This window comes from Herpailurus yagouaroundi, unplaced genomic scaffold (genome assembly GCF_014898765.1).
Source record: "Herpailurus yagouaroundi ecotype Mexico unplaced genomic scaffold, PumYag 182, whole genome shotgun sequence".
Taxonomy (NCBI): domain Eukaryota; kingdom Metazoa; phylum Chordata; class Mammalia; order Carnivora; family Felidae; genus Herpailurus; species Herpailurus yagouaroundi.
The window spans coordinates 29129782-29147836 of NW_024412413.1; the positions used below are offsets into that span (position 1 = coordinate 29129782).

General features: G+C 37.5%; 1 protein-coding gene across 2 annotated transcripts in view; it reads left to right on the forward strand.

The window, feature by feature from the left end:
- The first annotated feature begins 3049 nt into the window (after positions 1–3049).
- DCN (decorin) overlaps positions 3050–18055 on the forward strand; it is a 42949-nt gene continuing 27943 nt past the window's right edge. Inside the window, exons 1-2 of one of the 2 annotated variants that reach the window (XM_040491248.1) lie at positions 3050–3298; positions 7471–7717. In XM_040491248.1, coding sequence (XP_040347182.1) covers positions 7504–7717 — 214 coding nt within the window. In that variant the 5' untranslated portion in view covers positions 3050–3298; positions 7471–7503. Of the gene's footprint in view, positions 3299–6331; positions 6462–7470; positions 7718–18055 lie in introns of those variants that run through there. The other variant, XM_040491249.1, reaches the window with a different exon arrangement.

Below are 18055 nucleotides of genomic sequence, written 5' to 3' on the forward strand. Positions count from 1 at the left end.
TAAAAGGGTGTCCAAAGGAGACCTTTCTAAATTCTGGCATGTTTCACATCTTTAATATACAGGTACAATTTAAATCACTTGTATTTGATGTTGGTGAGGAAGAGTGACTAGCCTTGAAATGAACTTTGACAACATGTAGAATATAGTTACCCTGTTAACTAGTGGGTTGTCCGTAGAAATCATAGTTTAAGTGTCTTTAACAGCAGATGTGGTATGTGCTCTGAATTTGAATATTTCGAATAATTATAAGGCAGCCAAGGTTTCAGTAAACCCTACCCCCAAGCATTCCAAGCCAGGGTAAGTTTCGGCTGCCTGCACAAGCACTACTTCTAGCCTCAAAAGTGTTCCATTTCCCACTAGATTGCAAGATACCTGGATTCTGATGATAGCCCCGTGGCATCTTTGTGACTTAACTGCATATGACTTTATTGTGTCTTAGTGTCTCCTACCTAAAAGTGGGTGTGACAGTATGCAACTTAACATCTAATTAAACAACAAATTTTATATTTTAAAATGTTTATTTATATATTTCTGACATAGAGAAAGAGAGAGAGAGGGAGATCGTGTGAATGTACAAGGGACAGAGAGGGAGAGGGAGAATCCAAAGCAGGCTCCATGCTGTCAGCATAGAGCCTGACGTGGGGCTCAATCTCACCATGGTGAAATCATGACCTGAGTCAAAACCAAGAGTCAGATGCTTAACTGACTGAGCCACCCAGGCACCCTAGAACAGATTTTAAATCAGATGATGTTGGTAAAATCCTTGGGGTTTTAGAAGTGGGGTTCTTACTGAAATTTAAAAAAAAAAAAAAAGGAAAGATTTGTTCTTGCACAAGTACAAAGTGTAGAAAGAATTGTAACTTGGTCACAGATTTTAAACTAGTCTGCAAAGACATGTTGCCCAAGAATTTTGCTAATTAGTTTTTTATATCTTAAGAGTTTGATCTTTCTTAAAATCTAGTCCAATAATGGAAAGCTAGATTAGGTTCAAGAAGAATGGGGCATTAGTTTCTGTTGTGCTTCTTACCAGCTCTGTGAACTTGGGCAGATCATTGGACTTCTGTTTTTTAATCTGTAAAATGGAAAGAGTAAAGACGATTTCCCTTGCTCATCTCAAAGGATTGCTGTGATGTACATCAGAACAAAAAAAGCTAACATTTATGGAGAGTTTAATTAACTGGGACATGTTCTGAGTTGTATGCTTTATGTATATTGCTTTATTTAGTTTTCTCTCCAGTGTTTCTCTCCAATTTGAGTTAGGTAATAATTTTTACCTATCATACAGATATGGGAACTGAGACTCAGATGTTAAATATTGTCTGAATTCATACATTTACCATCAGAAGAAAGAACCCAGATGTGAACCATAACCAAAATGTCTCCGCTTTATGAAAGTATCTACATATTGAGATAATGTGTCGTCTTTTCCATTGCCTCTCCTACTTCTTCTTAATATCCTTATCCTCCCACCCCTTTCTCTCTCTTCAGCAACAATTATCGCCATTATTCATTATATACTCTGTGGTAGGGTTGAGTTTTGATAAGGAGCAAACCAGGACTGGGCAAAACAATAATCATGGTGGAATCCATAGCCGAAGATCTGACTGACTTTATGTGGTCATTCACCAAGTGTTTCTTGAGAATTTACTGTATACCATGATTGTGCTTGGATGCGAGCACTCTACAAAAGAAAATGATGTGCTCCCTCCCTTGGGGTAAGACACATACATAAAAAGCTATAATATGAAGAAGAAGGGATTACCTGTATATGAAAGAAATAGATACAAGAGGAGTTCAAGAGGAAAATGTAATTGATTCCACAGAAGGGGATCATGGACTTTGCACCAATGTCCAGGGAAAATAATTCTTGGCTTTTTTCTAAATGCTCCAAATAACTGGGTATGTGGTTATTAGACGTCAAAGAGAAGAGGTGCTGGGCAGGGAGTTGTAAAATTAAGGGAGGCTGGTCTTGGGAAATAAGGAAAAATATCATGTGACAGCACCCCTCCCCTCCTTTAGATATCCACTCAGGAATTTAATTCCTTCAAGTTTCATTAAGGCAGAAGTATTTACTGTAGAATTGTGTAGTTGGATGGCTAGAGGAGGGGAGGGGAAGGTGGAGGAGGGGAAGGTTAACCTCTCATGTTTCACAGATGTGGATTTCAAGTTTCCACCTGGTAACAGCCTAGGGGCCATGGCATAAAGATACAAGTCAAAACATAGAGACACAGAGGAAAAGAATTAAAGAGCATCCAGCGAGGGAATTAAGAAAAACTCAAAAAAGCTTTCCAGTGGCTAAATAAATATCTTTCCTTGTGTTTACATTTCCTTTTTGCTATTTACTGAAATTTGAAAAGAGCCATAGACTCTGTTGCCTTTTCAAAATTCTGGATTATATAAAAGTGTGGTCCATGAAAATCAAAATTTTCATATGCAGGCTAAATTAAAATGAAACCCATTTCTGGTATCTATGTGTTTTATTTAGAAAAATAAAAAGAAACCTAAAGGCTGGTAAACAACAAGAGAGATTATAAACTATGAGTAAGGAAATAATAAAAACGTGATATTCTTTTCATAAAAAATTAAAAACTTTTTTCCAGGACACTAGAAATATGTTCAAAATACACAGGAAAACTCCACAGCAGAGTGCTTGAATTTGCGCAAACAGCCCAAGGCAAGTAAGAATCTGAATGAAAATTTTCACATAAATCTACTCATTTATTTCTGCAGACCACATTTAAAATAACTACAAGATTAATTTTGTTCCATTTGCTGGATTTACACATCCTGATAGCAAGAAAAACTGTCACTTTGGAAGTATAAATGCTTCTTATAAACAAGACTAGAAAGGGTGGCTAGTGCAGTGAGGTTGGGGGTGGGGAAGCAAACCCTTTAGCTACAATGTTTTAGGGAAATGAATCCACACAATAAAACAAATTTCAAATCAAGTTGCCCCTCTCTACCACATAAGCAGTTTAGAATCTTAAGCAGATGCAAAAGGAATAAAGCAAATGGGGAGAAAAAAAGGTCGATAAACTTTCTGGCTGCAATACAAGAGACATATCATTACCATATGATCTAATGTGGGTGTCAGCCGGATTGTGTTCATTGAGGGAAACCTTATTTTTTAACCGTGCTATGGAGTAGAAGCAGGAGGTTTTCAACCTAGTGACAGTCACAGAGCAGCACCTACCCCCTCCTCCTTTCCACACCTGCAAACTCTTTTGCTGGGGCTGAATATTTAGTGTAATTACATCTCAGCTTTGAGGGCTCCTGTGGCAAATCCCCGGATTAAAAGGTATGGTTTTCAATAATTGTCCTGAACTCTGCTACAGACTAATAAAACTTCGATCAAGTTGAGAGCAAAAAGGAATTGTTTGGTGAGAAAAAGGAGACAAAAAAAATCGTGCTAAACTTTTGATAATCTTTATGCAGCATTTTAAACAAGTATTGCTTGAAGACAGAAGTTAAATATTTGGTAAAATGGTTGAATGCATTGTTTTAGTTCTTTCTGTTCTTGCAAAGATGTTTATTTAAAAAACTGTAACCTAACACCATGAGTATCTATATTGATATATTTTGTATTTGTACTAATGAAATGTTTTACCTCTTTAGAAAGTATTTATAAAAAGAGTATTCTAGATCAGCATCGAATTTGTAGTTGGGTTATATGTATGTACTTAAGGATTTAGTCCCCTCCTGAATTCTTGCATATGTTCAGAACTTTTAAAACCTCAGTGATGTGAACTCTGGTGATGAGCTGCAGAAGTTAAATGTATATTTCTACAACCTAGAAAAGAACAGAAATTATCATCACAGAAGTGAAAATAAATATTGCAAATATTATGCTGTGTATTAAAGAAAATCTCACAGTTAGCTACATAATTCCTTACAGGAAAAGATAAGACCCAGTCAGTATTCTCAATGCAAATGAAATTGTATTGTAAGATACATCACTAGGGTGTAGGTTATTTTTCTTGCTAATTTCAAAAGAGGGTACCACCGATGACCACTGGTTAAGTGGGCTCCCAGTGACATAAATTCCTGTGGTTTTGCTTTTCCTATTGCTATTTTGACCAGAAAAAGAACCAAATGCCTCCTATAGCAGCCCTTATTTGTGGATAAATGCCTTTTTTATCGTCTATTTTTAAATCGTTTCTGTTATTATCGAGGTTTTCCATTCACCTAGTGCTGGGGGATTTTTATTTTTGTCTGTAGTTACAGTTTTACCAATCTCCTGAGGGTTAAATTTGGATTTTGAAAGTCACACCAAAGGCATAAATGACATCCTACAAATGGTGATCTGAATTACATAGTGAATTTGATGGGCTGAAGTAGTTTAAGGAGACAGAAATTATTATTTTTGATGAAACACTTAGAAAGTGGGGCAAGTAGCTTTAGTGCAGTAGTGACATTATACCTAACAATTAGCAGGTAGGAAGGAGTCATACTTTTTGAGAATGCTTAAAACAATTTCAAAGAAACTTGGGAAATATAATATGTCAGTAAATAATCTTCTGGTTTCCACAGGGCAACTGCTATTTTGTGTTTATGTTTCTTATATACTAAGGAAGGAAAAATGATTAAAAATTATTAATATCAATAGCCCCCACTAATTGTTTTAAGATGCTGCATCTTCAAGTATGATGACAATAATTTAAAGAAATAATCTCCTGGGGGAATTTGTATAAAGTTTCTTGACATATTCTTCTCCAGGACATTCAGGGTTAAAATGAACACACACACACACACACACACACACACGCACGCACATGCACACGCACACGCATCAAAGTGATATAAGTAATGAAAGCTATAAACTTCCTGTTTGTGTTCAGCTTTAACCAAGAAAAATATTGTGCAGAGAATTTGCACCATTTTAACAAGAGGAAACACATATAAATGATAATATTCCTCTGAGCTCATGTTCAACATTTCTTTTTTGAGTTAGTGAAACAACCAGGCTTTCTCTGCTCTGGAGAAAAGATCAAAAGGCAACATCTGCGTTAATTCGCATTGCTATTTATTAAATCTGCAATTACTTTGCTTCATTTTTCTCCTAAAATTGTAAGATATTAAATATGCAAGGCTAGCAAACTGTGGTAAACCGTAAACATTGCATTTTAATGTGAAACAGACCAAAAACCACTCCCTGAGATCCCGGCCAAGGAAACACTGCCAGATCAATAGGGTCTCCGTGAAAAGGCTATGCAGTAAATGAGTGGGAACATCCTCCTAGAGAAAACCTGATACCAAATTTAAAGGGGCAGCGTGAATAATAACCTTTGGGGTATTTTTTAAATGAAAAGCCACGACCCGTTCTGTATATGTGCTGCCTTATACACACCTCAGTAATAAGTAGAGACTAACAACAAAAGTGTAAGAAATCCAAAAACTGTTTTTCCCTCTCTAGTGGACCTAGCCAAGATTTTCCAGAAGATCCTTAGATACCTTAAGGTCAGGGCATACAAAGTTGCTTGTTTCGTTGTTGTTGTTTGTTTTTTGGGTTTCTTTCTTCCTTCTTTCTTTTCTTTTTTTTTTTTTTTTTTTTTGCATATGCTACCATTGGCTGCTGACGAAAAAATCATTCTTTAAGTCTAGTTATGAATTTGCAGCTTTAATATGTTCCTTGTAAGTGTAGAATTCAACGTAGATGTGGCAAAACTAAAGATAGTATCTACAATGTGTTTTTGGAATCCTTAGAACATTTCCAGTGTTGTTTTAAAATATATCAGCTCAAAAATAGACTGCTTATTCTCCATATGATCAACTACTTTTTGTCAATTAAGATTTATTTAGTTCACTTCAGCTAACAAAACAACAAATTCAACAACAGATATATAAATCTAAAGGGCTTCTTGAATGAATGGAGAAGTACATGGATTTGTCAAAACTGTACTTTTATTTCTTTACAAAAGCCCAGGTAACATGGGAGTCATATAAAAATCAGTAGGATTTTCCATAGATGTTTATTTGTTTTTTTTTTAAAAATGATCAGTTTGAGAAACTGGTCAATAGATTTATTTTGAAAAGTAAACTGTGCTTATACCAAATTTAAGTTTTGGATTGGTTACCTTCCTCATGCTAGAAATTTGTTATTGAAAAAAATATAACTTTGTGTTTTAAAAAATCAGACTGGTTGCTTGGAACAAACCGAATAACGTGTATTGTTAATAAATTGATGGTCAATTGAGTCATTTTTGTGCAAAATATTGTGCAAGGCCTGGGTACAGAACAAAGAATAATAAGACACGCCCTGAAGGAGTGCATCTTCTAGCTGGGGGGGACAGACCAAGCACGCCAAACAAATTACAGTATAATGTGATAAGTTCTTTAAAAGAGGTAAGAGCAAAGTGCTTTGGGACACAGAAGAGGGAGGAAGCAGCATCCTGTGTGGATGAGCCAGGGAATACACAAGGGAAGTCCATTATCTCATTCAGTCTTTACAACTCTCTCCCAAGGTAGGTATTTTAAAGGGCAATTAGCTTTGAGTGTCAGGGCTGTGGTGGGGGTCGGGAGTGGAGGAGTGGAGAGGAAATGGAGAGAAACAGGGCTTGAAACATCAGCACCAAATTGTGAATGGTCTCACTTGCAGCAAAGGGGATGTGGACCTGATGGGCAAGCCTTGAGAAGTCAACAAGGAGTTTTCAGTAGAATAGAAATACAATGAAATCTGATTTTCTGAACATGACTTGGGCAGCAGAGTTGAAGATGGCCTGGAGTAGAGGGAATCTTCAAGGCCAAGGTCGAGACCAGTTGGAAGCTCTTGTGAAAGTTCAGGGAGTGATGAGAAAGGTCTGGACCAAGATAAATACAGTGGGATGGAGAGAGGAGATTGGCTTCCAGACACAGGAACTGGAGATCTCTCATGTGTATAGATGAAATTTTATTTGACCGTAGCATGGCTTATGTTGAATGAGCATTGAAAATTCCAACGTGATCTATCATCTTAAAGATTTTGCAAATGATGTGAATATATATTGCCTTAATTCAGACTCCAAATTCAAGCAAGCAGATTTCAAGAACATTCACATTTCTTTACATAAGTAAATAGCTGTGCCAGGTAGTCTATTGTGTACCTTTCAAATACATTTCAAAAAGTTTCTTTTTTTTTTTTTTTTGAACGTTTATTTTTGGGACAGAGAGAGACAGAGCATGAACGGGGGAGGGGCAGAGAGAGAGGGAGACACAGAATCGGAAACAGGCTCCAGGCTCTGAGCCATCAGCCCAGAGCCTGACGCGGGGCTCGAACTCCTGGACCGCGAGATCGTGACCTGGCTGAAGTCGGACGCTTAACCGACTGCGCCACCCAGGCGCCCCTCAAATACATTTCAATATTCAGCTTCCTAACAATAAATGAAATATGGTTTTTTTTTATGCTTTACACTCACTCTACTGTGGGGTGTCATATCAGAGAGAACACCGTAACCAGGCAGTGCTACTCCTCTAAACCTTTCGTTTGTTTCCCAGGTTCCTTGGCAGTGAAAATACGTGAGATAAATCATGAAGGCAACTATCATCTTCCTCCTGCTTGCACAAGTTTCCTGGGCTGGGCCGTTCCAACAGAGAGGCTTATTTGACTTTATGCTAGAAGATGAGGCTTCTGGGATAGGCCCAGAAGAGCACGCTCCTGTTGATTCTGAATTAGAGCCTCTGGGGCCAGTGTGTCCTTTCCGCTGTCAGTGCCACCTTCGAGTTGTGCAGTGTTCTGATTTGGGTGAGTAGGTGCAGGAGGCTCTCTTCCCTTACCTTGTTTTATGTTCTATTTTTTTTGTTACTGTTTGTTTCAAATAGTTAGTTAACATATCCCCTACCCTGTTGTGTTCACAGGAATGGGCTTCCTTGAGAGTTAAAACATTTTCATTTTGAATCCCTGCAGTTCCAAATGTGAGAGACAGTGCCACCTATGGAGAAGCAAAGGAAGCCGAATAGCATAGAAAGAAGTAGCCTTGAAGTTAGGAGACTGTTTTCTTCCCTTTTTTAAAGTAGGGCCTCCATCACTTGCACAATCTTGGACAAATCACGTTTTGAAAAATCTTTCTGAGCTTCATGGTCCCCCTTCTTTGAAATAAAATTTTGAACAAATCACTGTCCTATGATTCCAAAGTGAAGGCTCATTTTAATCCAGTGATTTGCTTTCAAGAAATACTAGATATTAAGACGTGGGTGATGTCTCTACTCTTGGCTTAGCCCAGATAACGGTGTTTGAACATTACTAAATTGTAAAGTATGTAGAGTTATCAGAAGTAAAACAAGTAAAGTTTTAGAACAAAAAATTATCTTTCAAGTACCAAACTACTCCCTTAATCTCTGGGTCTTAGTTTTGGCTTTACATTTGGCATTCTGTAATCTAGCTATTTATATTCTTTAGAAAGTTTCAAAAGCAATCTTTACAGCCAAGATATGGTGTAAATATCCAATATAATCACGAGACATATAACTTTAGCCCCACACTGTATACACTTTGATTTATCATGTTTCAGGAAAAATTTGGCCTGGGAATTCCAAGAGCAATACACTCAAAAGATAAATCTCCAGAAAGTTTGAGGCCCCAGCAGATGGGCCAAAGGGGAATGAATGTAGTTGACATGACAGTTGATTTGTATCTCTTTCTCTCTCTCTCTCGGTTCATTTATTATAAGGAAAAATAAAGAAAAAAAAAATCCCCACAGAATGACTTTACCATGGGGTATGGAGTATTTCCTTACAGGAGAAACTCCATAGTGTAATAGGGTACTTCTTTTCGACACTCTATATTTATTCAGAACATGCTTTCTAGCAATATTTTGCAAGGAAATTTGCCACTAACTTCTATAGTTGGAATAAACTGCAAACTAGAACCCAGGAAAACATAAAACATGTTCAATACTAACAACTGAAAATCAAACACTTCAAGATAGCTTTTTCAGTGCTGACGTATTGTATAGCCATTTAACCCCCTCCCCACTAAAGTGTGTAGAAGGCTTTAAAAAGGCTACAGGATAATTCCACTGGATTCATGTATTCATTCAGCAAATACATTGAGACCCCACAATGTTGTAAGCCCTGGGAAGAAAGGAATGAGGAAGACAAATATGGTCCTTATTCATGTGGGTCTGATATTATATTAGTGGTGATTATTTCTTTTTTGAATTGTATATTCACTACAAGGGGGATTAGATTGCTATCAAATTCTATAGAAACTATTATAAGCATCTAGAGATTACCTGCCTTATATAGGCAGAAAAATAATGGAGATGAAAATATCTGAACAGAGGAATCATCATATGACGGATATACTAGTGGTAAACTTTTGTTTTTTTAATGTTTATTTATTTATTTTTGAGAGAGAGAGAGAGAGAGAGAGAGAGAGAGAGAGAGAGGCAGAGAGAGGCAGAGAGAGAGGGTGACAGAGAATCCCAAGCAGGCTCCATACTGCCATCCCAGAGACTGATGTGGGGTTCAAACTCAAGAACCATGAGATCATGACCTGAGCTAAAATTAAGGGTCAGATGCTTAATCAGCTGAGCCACCAGGTGCCCCAAGTGGTAGACTTTTAAAAAATGCATTAAATGGCCAAGTTCCTAAGACATGTGATACACGTTAAATCTCACTTGGCCTCTCATAACAACGTTAAAAAGATTCATGATTATTCCCACTACATATAATACCAACAATGAACAGTTGATAATTTTAAGGAGCAAAGACTTGTTCGGTCACTTCACTGGTTTTATTTTTCCATAGATGTGGCTTTATTTTGCTCACATGATAAATAGTTGATAAAGCTTGACTCTGATGAAAGCATTGAAGACAGTTTTCTACTGGTCTTTCATAAAAAAGGCCTAAGGCTATTTCTCAAAACTAAACAGAAAAATCCAGTCTCAGGAAACATCAAGTTCATTGACTTGGGTGTCTCATGATACGGCTTTGTTGTTGTCCTTGTTATTATTTTGTATTGTTTATTTTGAGTTGTTTTTTGATGAGGAAATTTTTTACGTGTTACCTTTATCTAAGAGCCCAGAGTGCACGTCTTTCCTGTAAAAGGTTTACTGACATTATATACCAAAGAAGTAGCCAACATTGTAATAATGATTTGTTTGGGGAAACCCTATATAATTAAGAGAACTGAGTTCCCATGAGCAATGGTCTCATCTAAGTTACTTTTAGTTTCTGTTAAATTCATATTTAAATATATTGTAAATAATTTTGGTCAGATATTTCTAAAACAGAAAATACATTTTTAAGTGTTTATTTATTTATTTTGAGAGGGGGCGGTGGGGGAGGGGCAGAGAGAGGGGGAGAGAGAATCCCAAGCAGGCTCTGCACTGTCAGCATGGAGCCCACCCTGGGGCTCGAAGTCACGAACTGTGTGATCATGCCCTGAGCTGAAATCAAGACTTGGGCGCTCAACTGATTGAGCCACCCAGGTGCCCCAATACAAATTTTCCAAATAAGGATTCTATGGAATAAAGGCTGAAAGATATGTAAAAAAGAAAAAAAAAAAAGGAAGGAGAAATAGGCAACCTTGTTCATAGTAAAGGCAATGCAGTTTATTTTTTGGTTTAAATTTTCTAGTGATCTGAACATGAGGCTTGAATTATTATAACAGAGGAAAAAAAAATGTAATGCACTTTGGAACGAGAAATGTGAATGCTTATCTGCATCAAAGGCTAATGTTTTCTTAAGGATTATCCTTGCCAGAGCTTCTAATGAGGGGAGAGGACCTACAGTGTTGAAGGACAGTAGGCCTTTGTCATCTAAACAATGTTTAACAGAAGCAAACATTTCTTATTAAAACATTTGACTATTTTTGCCACTAAGAAGTATTTTTAACAAAGTTAAATGGCATCAAATTTGTAAACACTTCTTTCAAAGCTGAGTTGTTAAAACTGTGAAGTTACAATTGAATAATTAGTCCATGGGAAAATTCGCGGTGGTTCAAGAAGACATTGACTGCTTTCATCCTTCATTCTAATGTATCTGAATAGCATTATGATATATTTTCTGTAGCATGTTTATTATTTCTATAGCATCCAGGATTGAGAAAGTGAGCATATTTCAACCTGTCCAAGAAATAATGAATGCTCCATAGATATTGGCCAAGTTGTTTGGCTGAATTTCTTGTACTTTCTTGTAATTGCAGTTTGGATCAGAATTTTATGCAACCTCTATCTTCCTTCTTTCTTTTTTCTCTTAAGACATAAAGCAATTTACTCTTAAATGTAACATTTATTACAAAAATAAAATAAACATAAGCTTAGCAAATTTGAAATCTATGAGTTCCCTTAAAATCAAAAGGCACCCGGGCGCCTGGGTGGCGCAGTCGGTTAAGCGTCCGACTTCAGCCAGGTCACAGTCTCGCGGTCCGTGGGTTCGAGCCCCGCGTCAGGCTCTGGGCTGATGGCTCAGAGCCTGGAGCCTGTTTCCGATTCTGTGTCTCCCTCTCTCTCTGCCCCTCCCCTGTTCATGCTCTGTCTCTCTCTGTCCCAAAAATAAATAAATGTTGAAAAAAAAAAATTAAAAAAAAAAAAAGGCACCAATGTAACTCATTTTAGTGAAATCTTTTCCAAATGTTCTAATATTGATCCTGTGATTGGAAGTTCTGTTTTACATACCTAATATCTTGCAGGAAAACAGTCCCCTTACTTATACGTATCCTCTTTGGCCCAAGTGTTATCAGGCAACCATTCGTCTTTGGCTCACATGTTACCAGGTAGCATTTTTTGGTACTTTCATCTTGCTGCTAAAAGGCAGATCGACCCTGGCAGGTAAAATAAGAATCAGCATTGTTTTTTGACTATTCTTCCAAACTTAAATAATACTTGTCGATACAGTTCCTATAAGCAAACTTGAAAAGAATTTAAATACCTTTTAAAATTATTTAATAGTTGAAAGAACTTGGGTTATGCCGTTCAATACCTCTGAACTCAAGTTCTGCTTTACCATTTACTACCTGTAACTTTGCAACTTTCATTGGGTAAGTGGGAATAGATCCCATTTCGTTAGGTAAGAATAGAAATGTTTGTAATAGGGTTTACCATTCTGTTGTATTTAGCTTACCATTTAGCTAGTCACATGAGGCCATTCCTCATAATGTTCTTGTATTTTTCTTTGAAATTGAGAATCTCTAAGAAGTACATGGCTTGTCAAGATTGATATAAAATAACACCTTCTCTCCCCTGCCTCCCAAAGGGACTGTATCACCTCCAGCTATAAGCAGACATGAATGAGAAAATGCTGCAACTATCAAGCAGTTCACTCTTCTCCAAACACTATTCCTTTGAATAAAAGGGGTTTGGTTAAGTGGAGAACAATGAAACATTTGGCTATTTTATAATCATAAATGATTCAAAACCCACCTAGTTAGCTCTCTAGAGATGATGTCAGAAGATGTAACATTTTATTTTGCCCTGTAAAAGCAGTACAAATACCTACTGATTCCTAAAATGTACTTCATATGGCAAAGGATATTTTAGTTTAAAACAAATCTTAGCAAAAAAAAAAAAAATACAAGCCTTCAAGTTGCATAGAGTTACTTTTCTTCTTTTTAATCATTTTGCTTCAACTGGTGAAAATTTTGTTAGTGGCCACCACTTGAGACATATATGCCATAGCTTGTTTCTTGTCTGGGGAGACTGGTTTTCCAGAAGCAAATTTTATCCATGAGGTAAATGAACCATTACACTTACTCTGTGAAATCAACTCGGAAGAATAAGTTAGGGCTGTTTTGTAGAGGGGCAGAGAGAATGCTGGAAGTTCAGTTGCTTTTATAGTTTTTGTGGCAGCAGCAGGGACATGGGTGACCCTCACTGGGAGTTTCAGATGCAGCCAAAGCGTATGTCTAAGACATGGTGCGGGAAGGAGGCTGTGCACCGAGCATGCCCAATGGGTTGCCTAAATTATTATTGGGTAGGGTGGAGTATGGCAGATCTTTAGATGAAGCAAGAAGAATTCTCATGCGACTCTGATGGCCGAGGTTCCTGACATCAGGGGTCAAAGATGGGGAGGAGGACGAAAGGAGTCAGAGAAAGCCACAGGAAGCATCTGTCTTCTTGAGCTGACTGAGAACTGACACATCCCTGGTTTCATTCTCAGTCCCAGGAGGGAGAGAGAGGCAGCTGTGTGAGATCAAGGCATTTGGTCAGACTACAGCTGTGATGTGTTCTCCTCTGCAAGATCATCCTGGCTCCAGAGGACAGGCTGAGAATAGGTTACCGGAATATCAACTCCCTGAGCAAAAGAAATGCAGGGGAGCCTCTAATCTTAACTTTTCTCCTTCGGAGAATAGCAAAGAGATTATATATTTCCTTGAAAATAAGGATAAAGGAGAATTAATCCACTTTTCATTCCAGTCTCAATAAAAGGAGAAAGCCCTGAAGCAACTACACTATAACACTCAAGGTTCAATTAATCCTTGACTTAGTTGGCGGATTGCTTTCCTGTAGCTTGTCTACTTCTGTGCTTTCACTATAATCTATATCTTCCTTGATTATTCTTATATATTTATATATATTATACATATAACATATATATAGTAGTTATCCAGTATATTTTATTTATTTACTGAAACATTTCCTTCCAATACCCTAAGGAAAGTATAGTGATAACTTACTTTGTATACCCTGTACTCAACAAAATGCCTTATACTTACTAGGCTCTCAAACATCAATAATTGCCTGATGAATGAATAAGTGAATATATGCATGACCCTAGTGCTTGGATGAGTGCATAATTCTACAATATTCTTGATTCTATCAAGCTGGAAAAAGGAGAAAACATGGCTGACTAGGAGTCCTGGAGCTGTGGGGCTCAGCATTTTTGTTTTTTGGTTGTTGTTTTGTTTGTTTGTTTGTTTGTTTGTTTGAGGATGGCCATAGAATCAGGAAGCTTAAACCTTCCTTGAGTTTATTTGAAAAGAGAATCAAATTAAAGGGGGAATCTCCTATTTCTGAAACCCAGTGCAACTGCCATCACAATAAAATTGCTGTTTTTAGGAGGGGAATCAGGAAACATGTATGCCTTGAACAGAACAGTTTTTGGTGGAACTGAGACTCCAACCTGTTGTACCTGTCATGTGCCAAAAACTGAAGTGTATCACTATTGTCTTCATTATTAAATTGAAGACAGCATTATTAAAAAATATTGTTGGCAGTCAATAAGAATAAATTGTGGAGTTTGGACCCCTGCCACAGAACAGGGGAGGGGGGGAAAGCATGATGTCTTAGGGCAACCTGGCCTTTGTCCAACATGCAGTTTACCAGATTGCTGACATTTGCTAAGAGAACCATGCTATTCATCACTGGGGCAACTAGAAAAAAAAAAGTACAATTTGTCATTAGCCTTCATTTCAGAAATGATTTTCTGGTAATATCTTAAGTAGAATCTTATTTACTTTAACAAATAGCCCTATTTTAACGAAGATAAAGTTCCTTTTACAGAATTTGGGAGAACAAATAAATAATTCAGACTAACCTTAGAAACAATTGCATTTCAATGGAAAATTTAGAATCACATTAAAGGAAGCTCATTGAAAAATAATTGAATGGAGAGAATCACTCTGTCCCTGTTACTATTATTGAATAAATACTATCTCAAAACTTGGCCACGTAAAAAGATAATTTTGTTTTGCTCATTATTTAAGGACAGGAGATTTGACTTGGGGTCTCTCCTGCATCTCAGTCAGGTGTTGGCTGGGGCCGGGGCCATGGGGAGTCTAGCACACCCAAAACAGCTCACTCATAACTGGCAGTTGTTGCTGCTGTTGCCTATGAGCCCAGCTGTTCTGTCATCTGGAGTGCTTCAGATGGCCCCTGCAGCAGGGTGGTCTCAGCTTAGACAGGCTTTTTACATGGCCCCTGGCTGCTCCCAGAGCAAGCTTCCCAGAAGAACTGGGTAGCAGCTGTACAACCTTTTTTGACCTGGCCTCAAAAGTCACACCGTGTCTCCTCTGGCCCATTCCGTTAGGTCATAGAGACATTGTAAGGCCAGCCCAGGTTCGAAAGGAGGAGGATTTGACTTCATCTTTTTATTGTTATTGAATAAGAGCATATGAGATGGGAGATATAATTAATGTCATCTTTGGAAACTGTGACCTTCTACACGCTCACTTGGATTTATATATGTTTCTAATGAGAAACATAGGCATAAGTTATGTATTCTATGTGGAAACTCCACAGATATTACATGTCCCTGTGAAGGTCATTATTTAACTATGTAAGAGGTCAAGTCAATGATAATGAAAATTGACAAGTTTACTTCATAGTTACTGAAACTTTCTACTTGAGTTTAAGAAAGGCATTGAATCATATCTTCATAGTTTTTTTTCCATCGTAGAAGTATCTTTTTTAATAAAATGCTTATTTATTCATTTTTTAGAGAGACAGAGAAAGTTGGGGGGGCAGAGAGAGAGAGAGGGAGAGAGAAAGAGAATCCCAAGCAGACTCCATGCTGTCAAAACAGCGCCCAACATGGGGCTTGATCCCTCGAACTGTGAGATCATGACCTGAGCCAAAACAGGAGTCAGGCGCTTAACTGACTGAACCCCTCAGCACCCCTGTAGAATATCTTTTTTGAAGCAAGTTTTACCTTGAAAATTGGTATTTCATTTAAAATGCCTAAAAGGTTAGAGAGGGAGGGAGCCAAAACATAAGAGACTCTTAAAAACTGAGAACAAACTGAGGGTTGACGGGGGGGTGGGTGATGGGCGTTGAGGAGTGCACCAGGTGGGATGAGCCCTGGGTGTTGTATGGAAACCAATTTGACAATAAATTTCATATGAGAATAAAATAAAATAAAATAAAATAAAATAAAATAAAATAAAATAAAATACTTAACATCTTACTTTCCATATAGTTTTAGGAATTAGTATAAAATTCATCAGTATCAGTAGGAATGGTTTAGTTAAAATCATAGATGGTTAATAAAATCATATATAAAGACAGAATTTGAGGGTTTTTTTAAATTTAAAAGCTTGAGATAAAAATATACTTAAGATTGAACAACTGTCTGCTTGTATGCTATCTGAAGATTAGTTTTAGTTCAAGTAAACAATTTTTAACTAAAATAAAGTTTTTTAATCACCTCAAAGTAATCTTTAACTTTAGGATTTCCACCCTAGTCTACTTCATGCTCAACGTTTTAAGATCAAGAAGTAGAAGCGTTATATACGTGAATATAATGAGTTAAAGGTCCCAGTTATCTCTGGTTGGCGTCCGAGTTGCTGGTAAGACGAAGTCACTCTGACTCTAAAGATGATAATGTTGACCAAAACAAATAGCCCAATGCAAAAATGACTGAAATTTTCCGAATTTGCCAAAGGAGTGTAGCATTTGCCACTATTAAAATTATAGTTAAATGGACCAGCAGCAGCTTTGGGGAGGCCGAGTGAGTTGTTGGGGAACATGTGCTTCCTGAAATGAGGAGATACCAGCAAAAGGCAGGGCTTTGTAGACAAGCTCTCTAGAGACCTTGAGCATCAAAGACCGTGAACGTCTTTAGAGACTTTGAACGTCATGGGAGCAAGGATGAATGCAACAAGACCACACGGGGTTTGGTAAGAAGAGCCAGCCCAGGAGTAAGAACTATAAATGAAAAATGTGTGTGTGACACATAGGCAGAGCGGATGTCAGCTTCCAGGATAATACGTGTTATCATTGTATTGATTACAGGGAAAAACCCCTGAAAAATAGTCACTTTGCCACAGATTTACAGACTAATAATCAGCAAGATAATTGGAGCGGCACCCTTTTGTCTCCTTATTGAAAATACTTGTAGGTACCAGTAATTGAGGCCCTGCTCTGCAAGATGGTAAGAAATTATGTTGTAGGACAATTTAGTGAATCCTCACAAAACTTCTTTGAAAGCTGCAAGAAAACTGAGGCATAGACAGCTTAAGCAACTTACCCAAGGATGTTAAGGATCAAAAAAGAGGAACCACGATTAAAATTCAAATAACAATCTTATTTAAAAGGTTATAGGAAGATTTTTAAATATACAAAATCTGCAAAATAAGAAACTCTTGTACATTCATCACCAAGCTTCCACAACTGTCAACTAATGCCTGTATTTTTCTACGTATCTCCACCCACCTTCCCCCTTCTATATTATTTTTTTTAATTTTTAAAGTTTTAATTTTTTAAAATTTATTCATTTTTGAGACAGAGTGCGAGCTGGGGAGGAACAGAGAGAGAGGGAGACACAGAATCTGAAGCAGGCTGCAGGCTCTGAGCGGTCAGCATGGAGCCCGATGCGGGGCTCAAACCCACTGACTGGGAGATCATGACCTGAGCTGAAGTTGGATGCTTAACTGACTGAGCCACCCAGGCGCCTCTGCCTTCCATGTTATTTTAAAGCAAATTTCAGTTGTCCTGTCATTTTATCCAATAATGTATCAGTATGTTTCTCTGAAAGATTAGAGCTCTTAATTCATACAATCATGACAAGCAGATCACATCTAAAATTTAAGATCATTTCTTAATATCATCTGAGATTCATTCAGTGTACACATTTTCAACCATCTCGTAAATATTACGAATGTTTAATTTTACAGCTTGTGTGAATTAGGATCCAAATGAAGTATATACACTGCAATTATTTAAATAGCTTTCTGGGGCGGCTGGGTGGCTCAGTCGGTTAAGCGTCCAACTTCAGCTCAGGTCACATCTTGTGGTCCGTGAGTTCGAGCCCCGCGTCGGGCTCTGGGCTGATGGCTCAGAGCCTGGAGCCTGCTTCTGATTCTGTGTCTCCCTCTCTCTCTGCCCCTCCCCCGTTCATGCTCTGTCTCTCTCTGTCTCAAAAATAAATAAACGTTGAAAAAAAATTAAAAAAAATAGCTTTAAAGTCTTGTCAACTATAAATGATTGAAAAACAAGCCTTTCTTTACTTTCCCCTGTGGTTTATCTGTTGAGGAAATAGGGATTTTGTTGAATCTGTTTCTTTATTTTTGTTTACGTTTTTATTTTGATTCTAGTGAGTTAACATACAATGTTATATTAATTTCAGGTGTACAATATAGGAATTCAACAGTTCCACACATCACCCTGTGCCCATCAAGACAACTGCACTTCTTTTTTTTTTT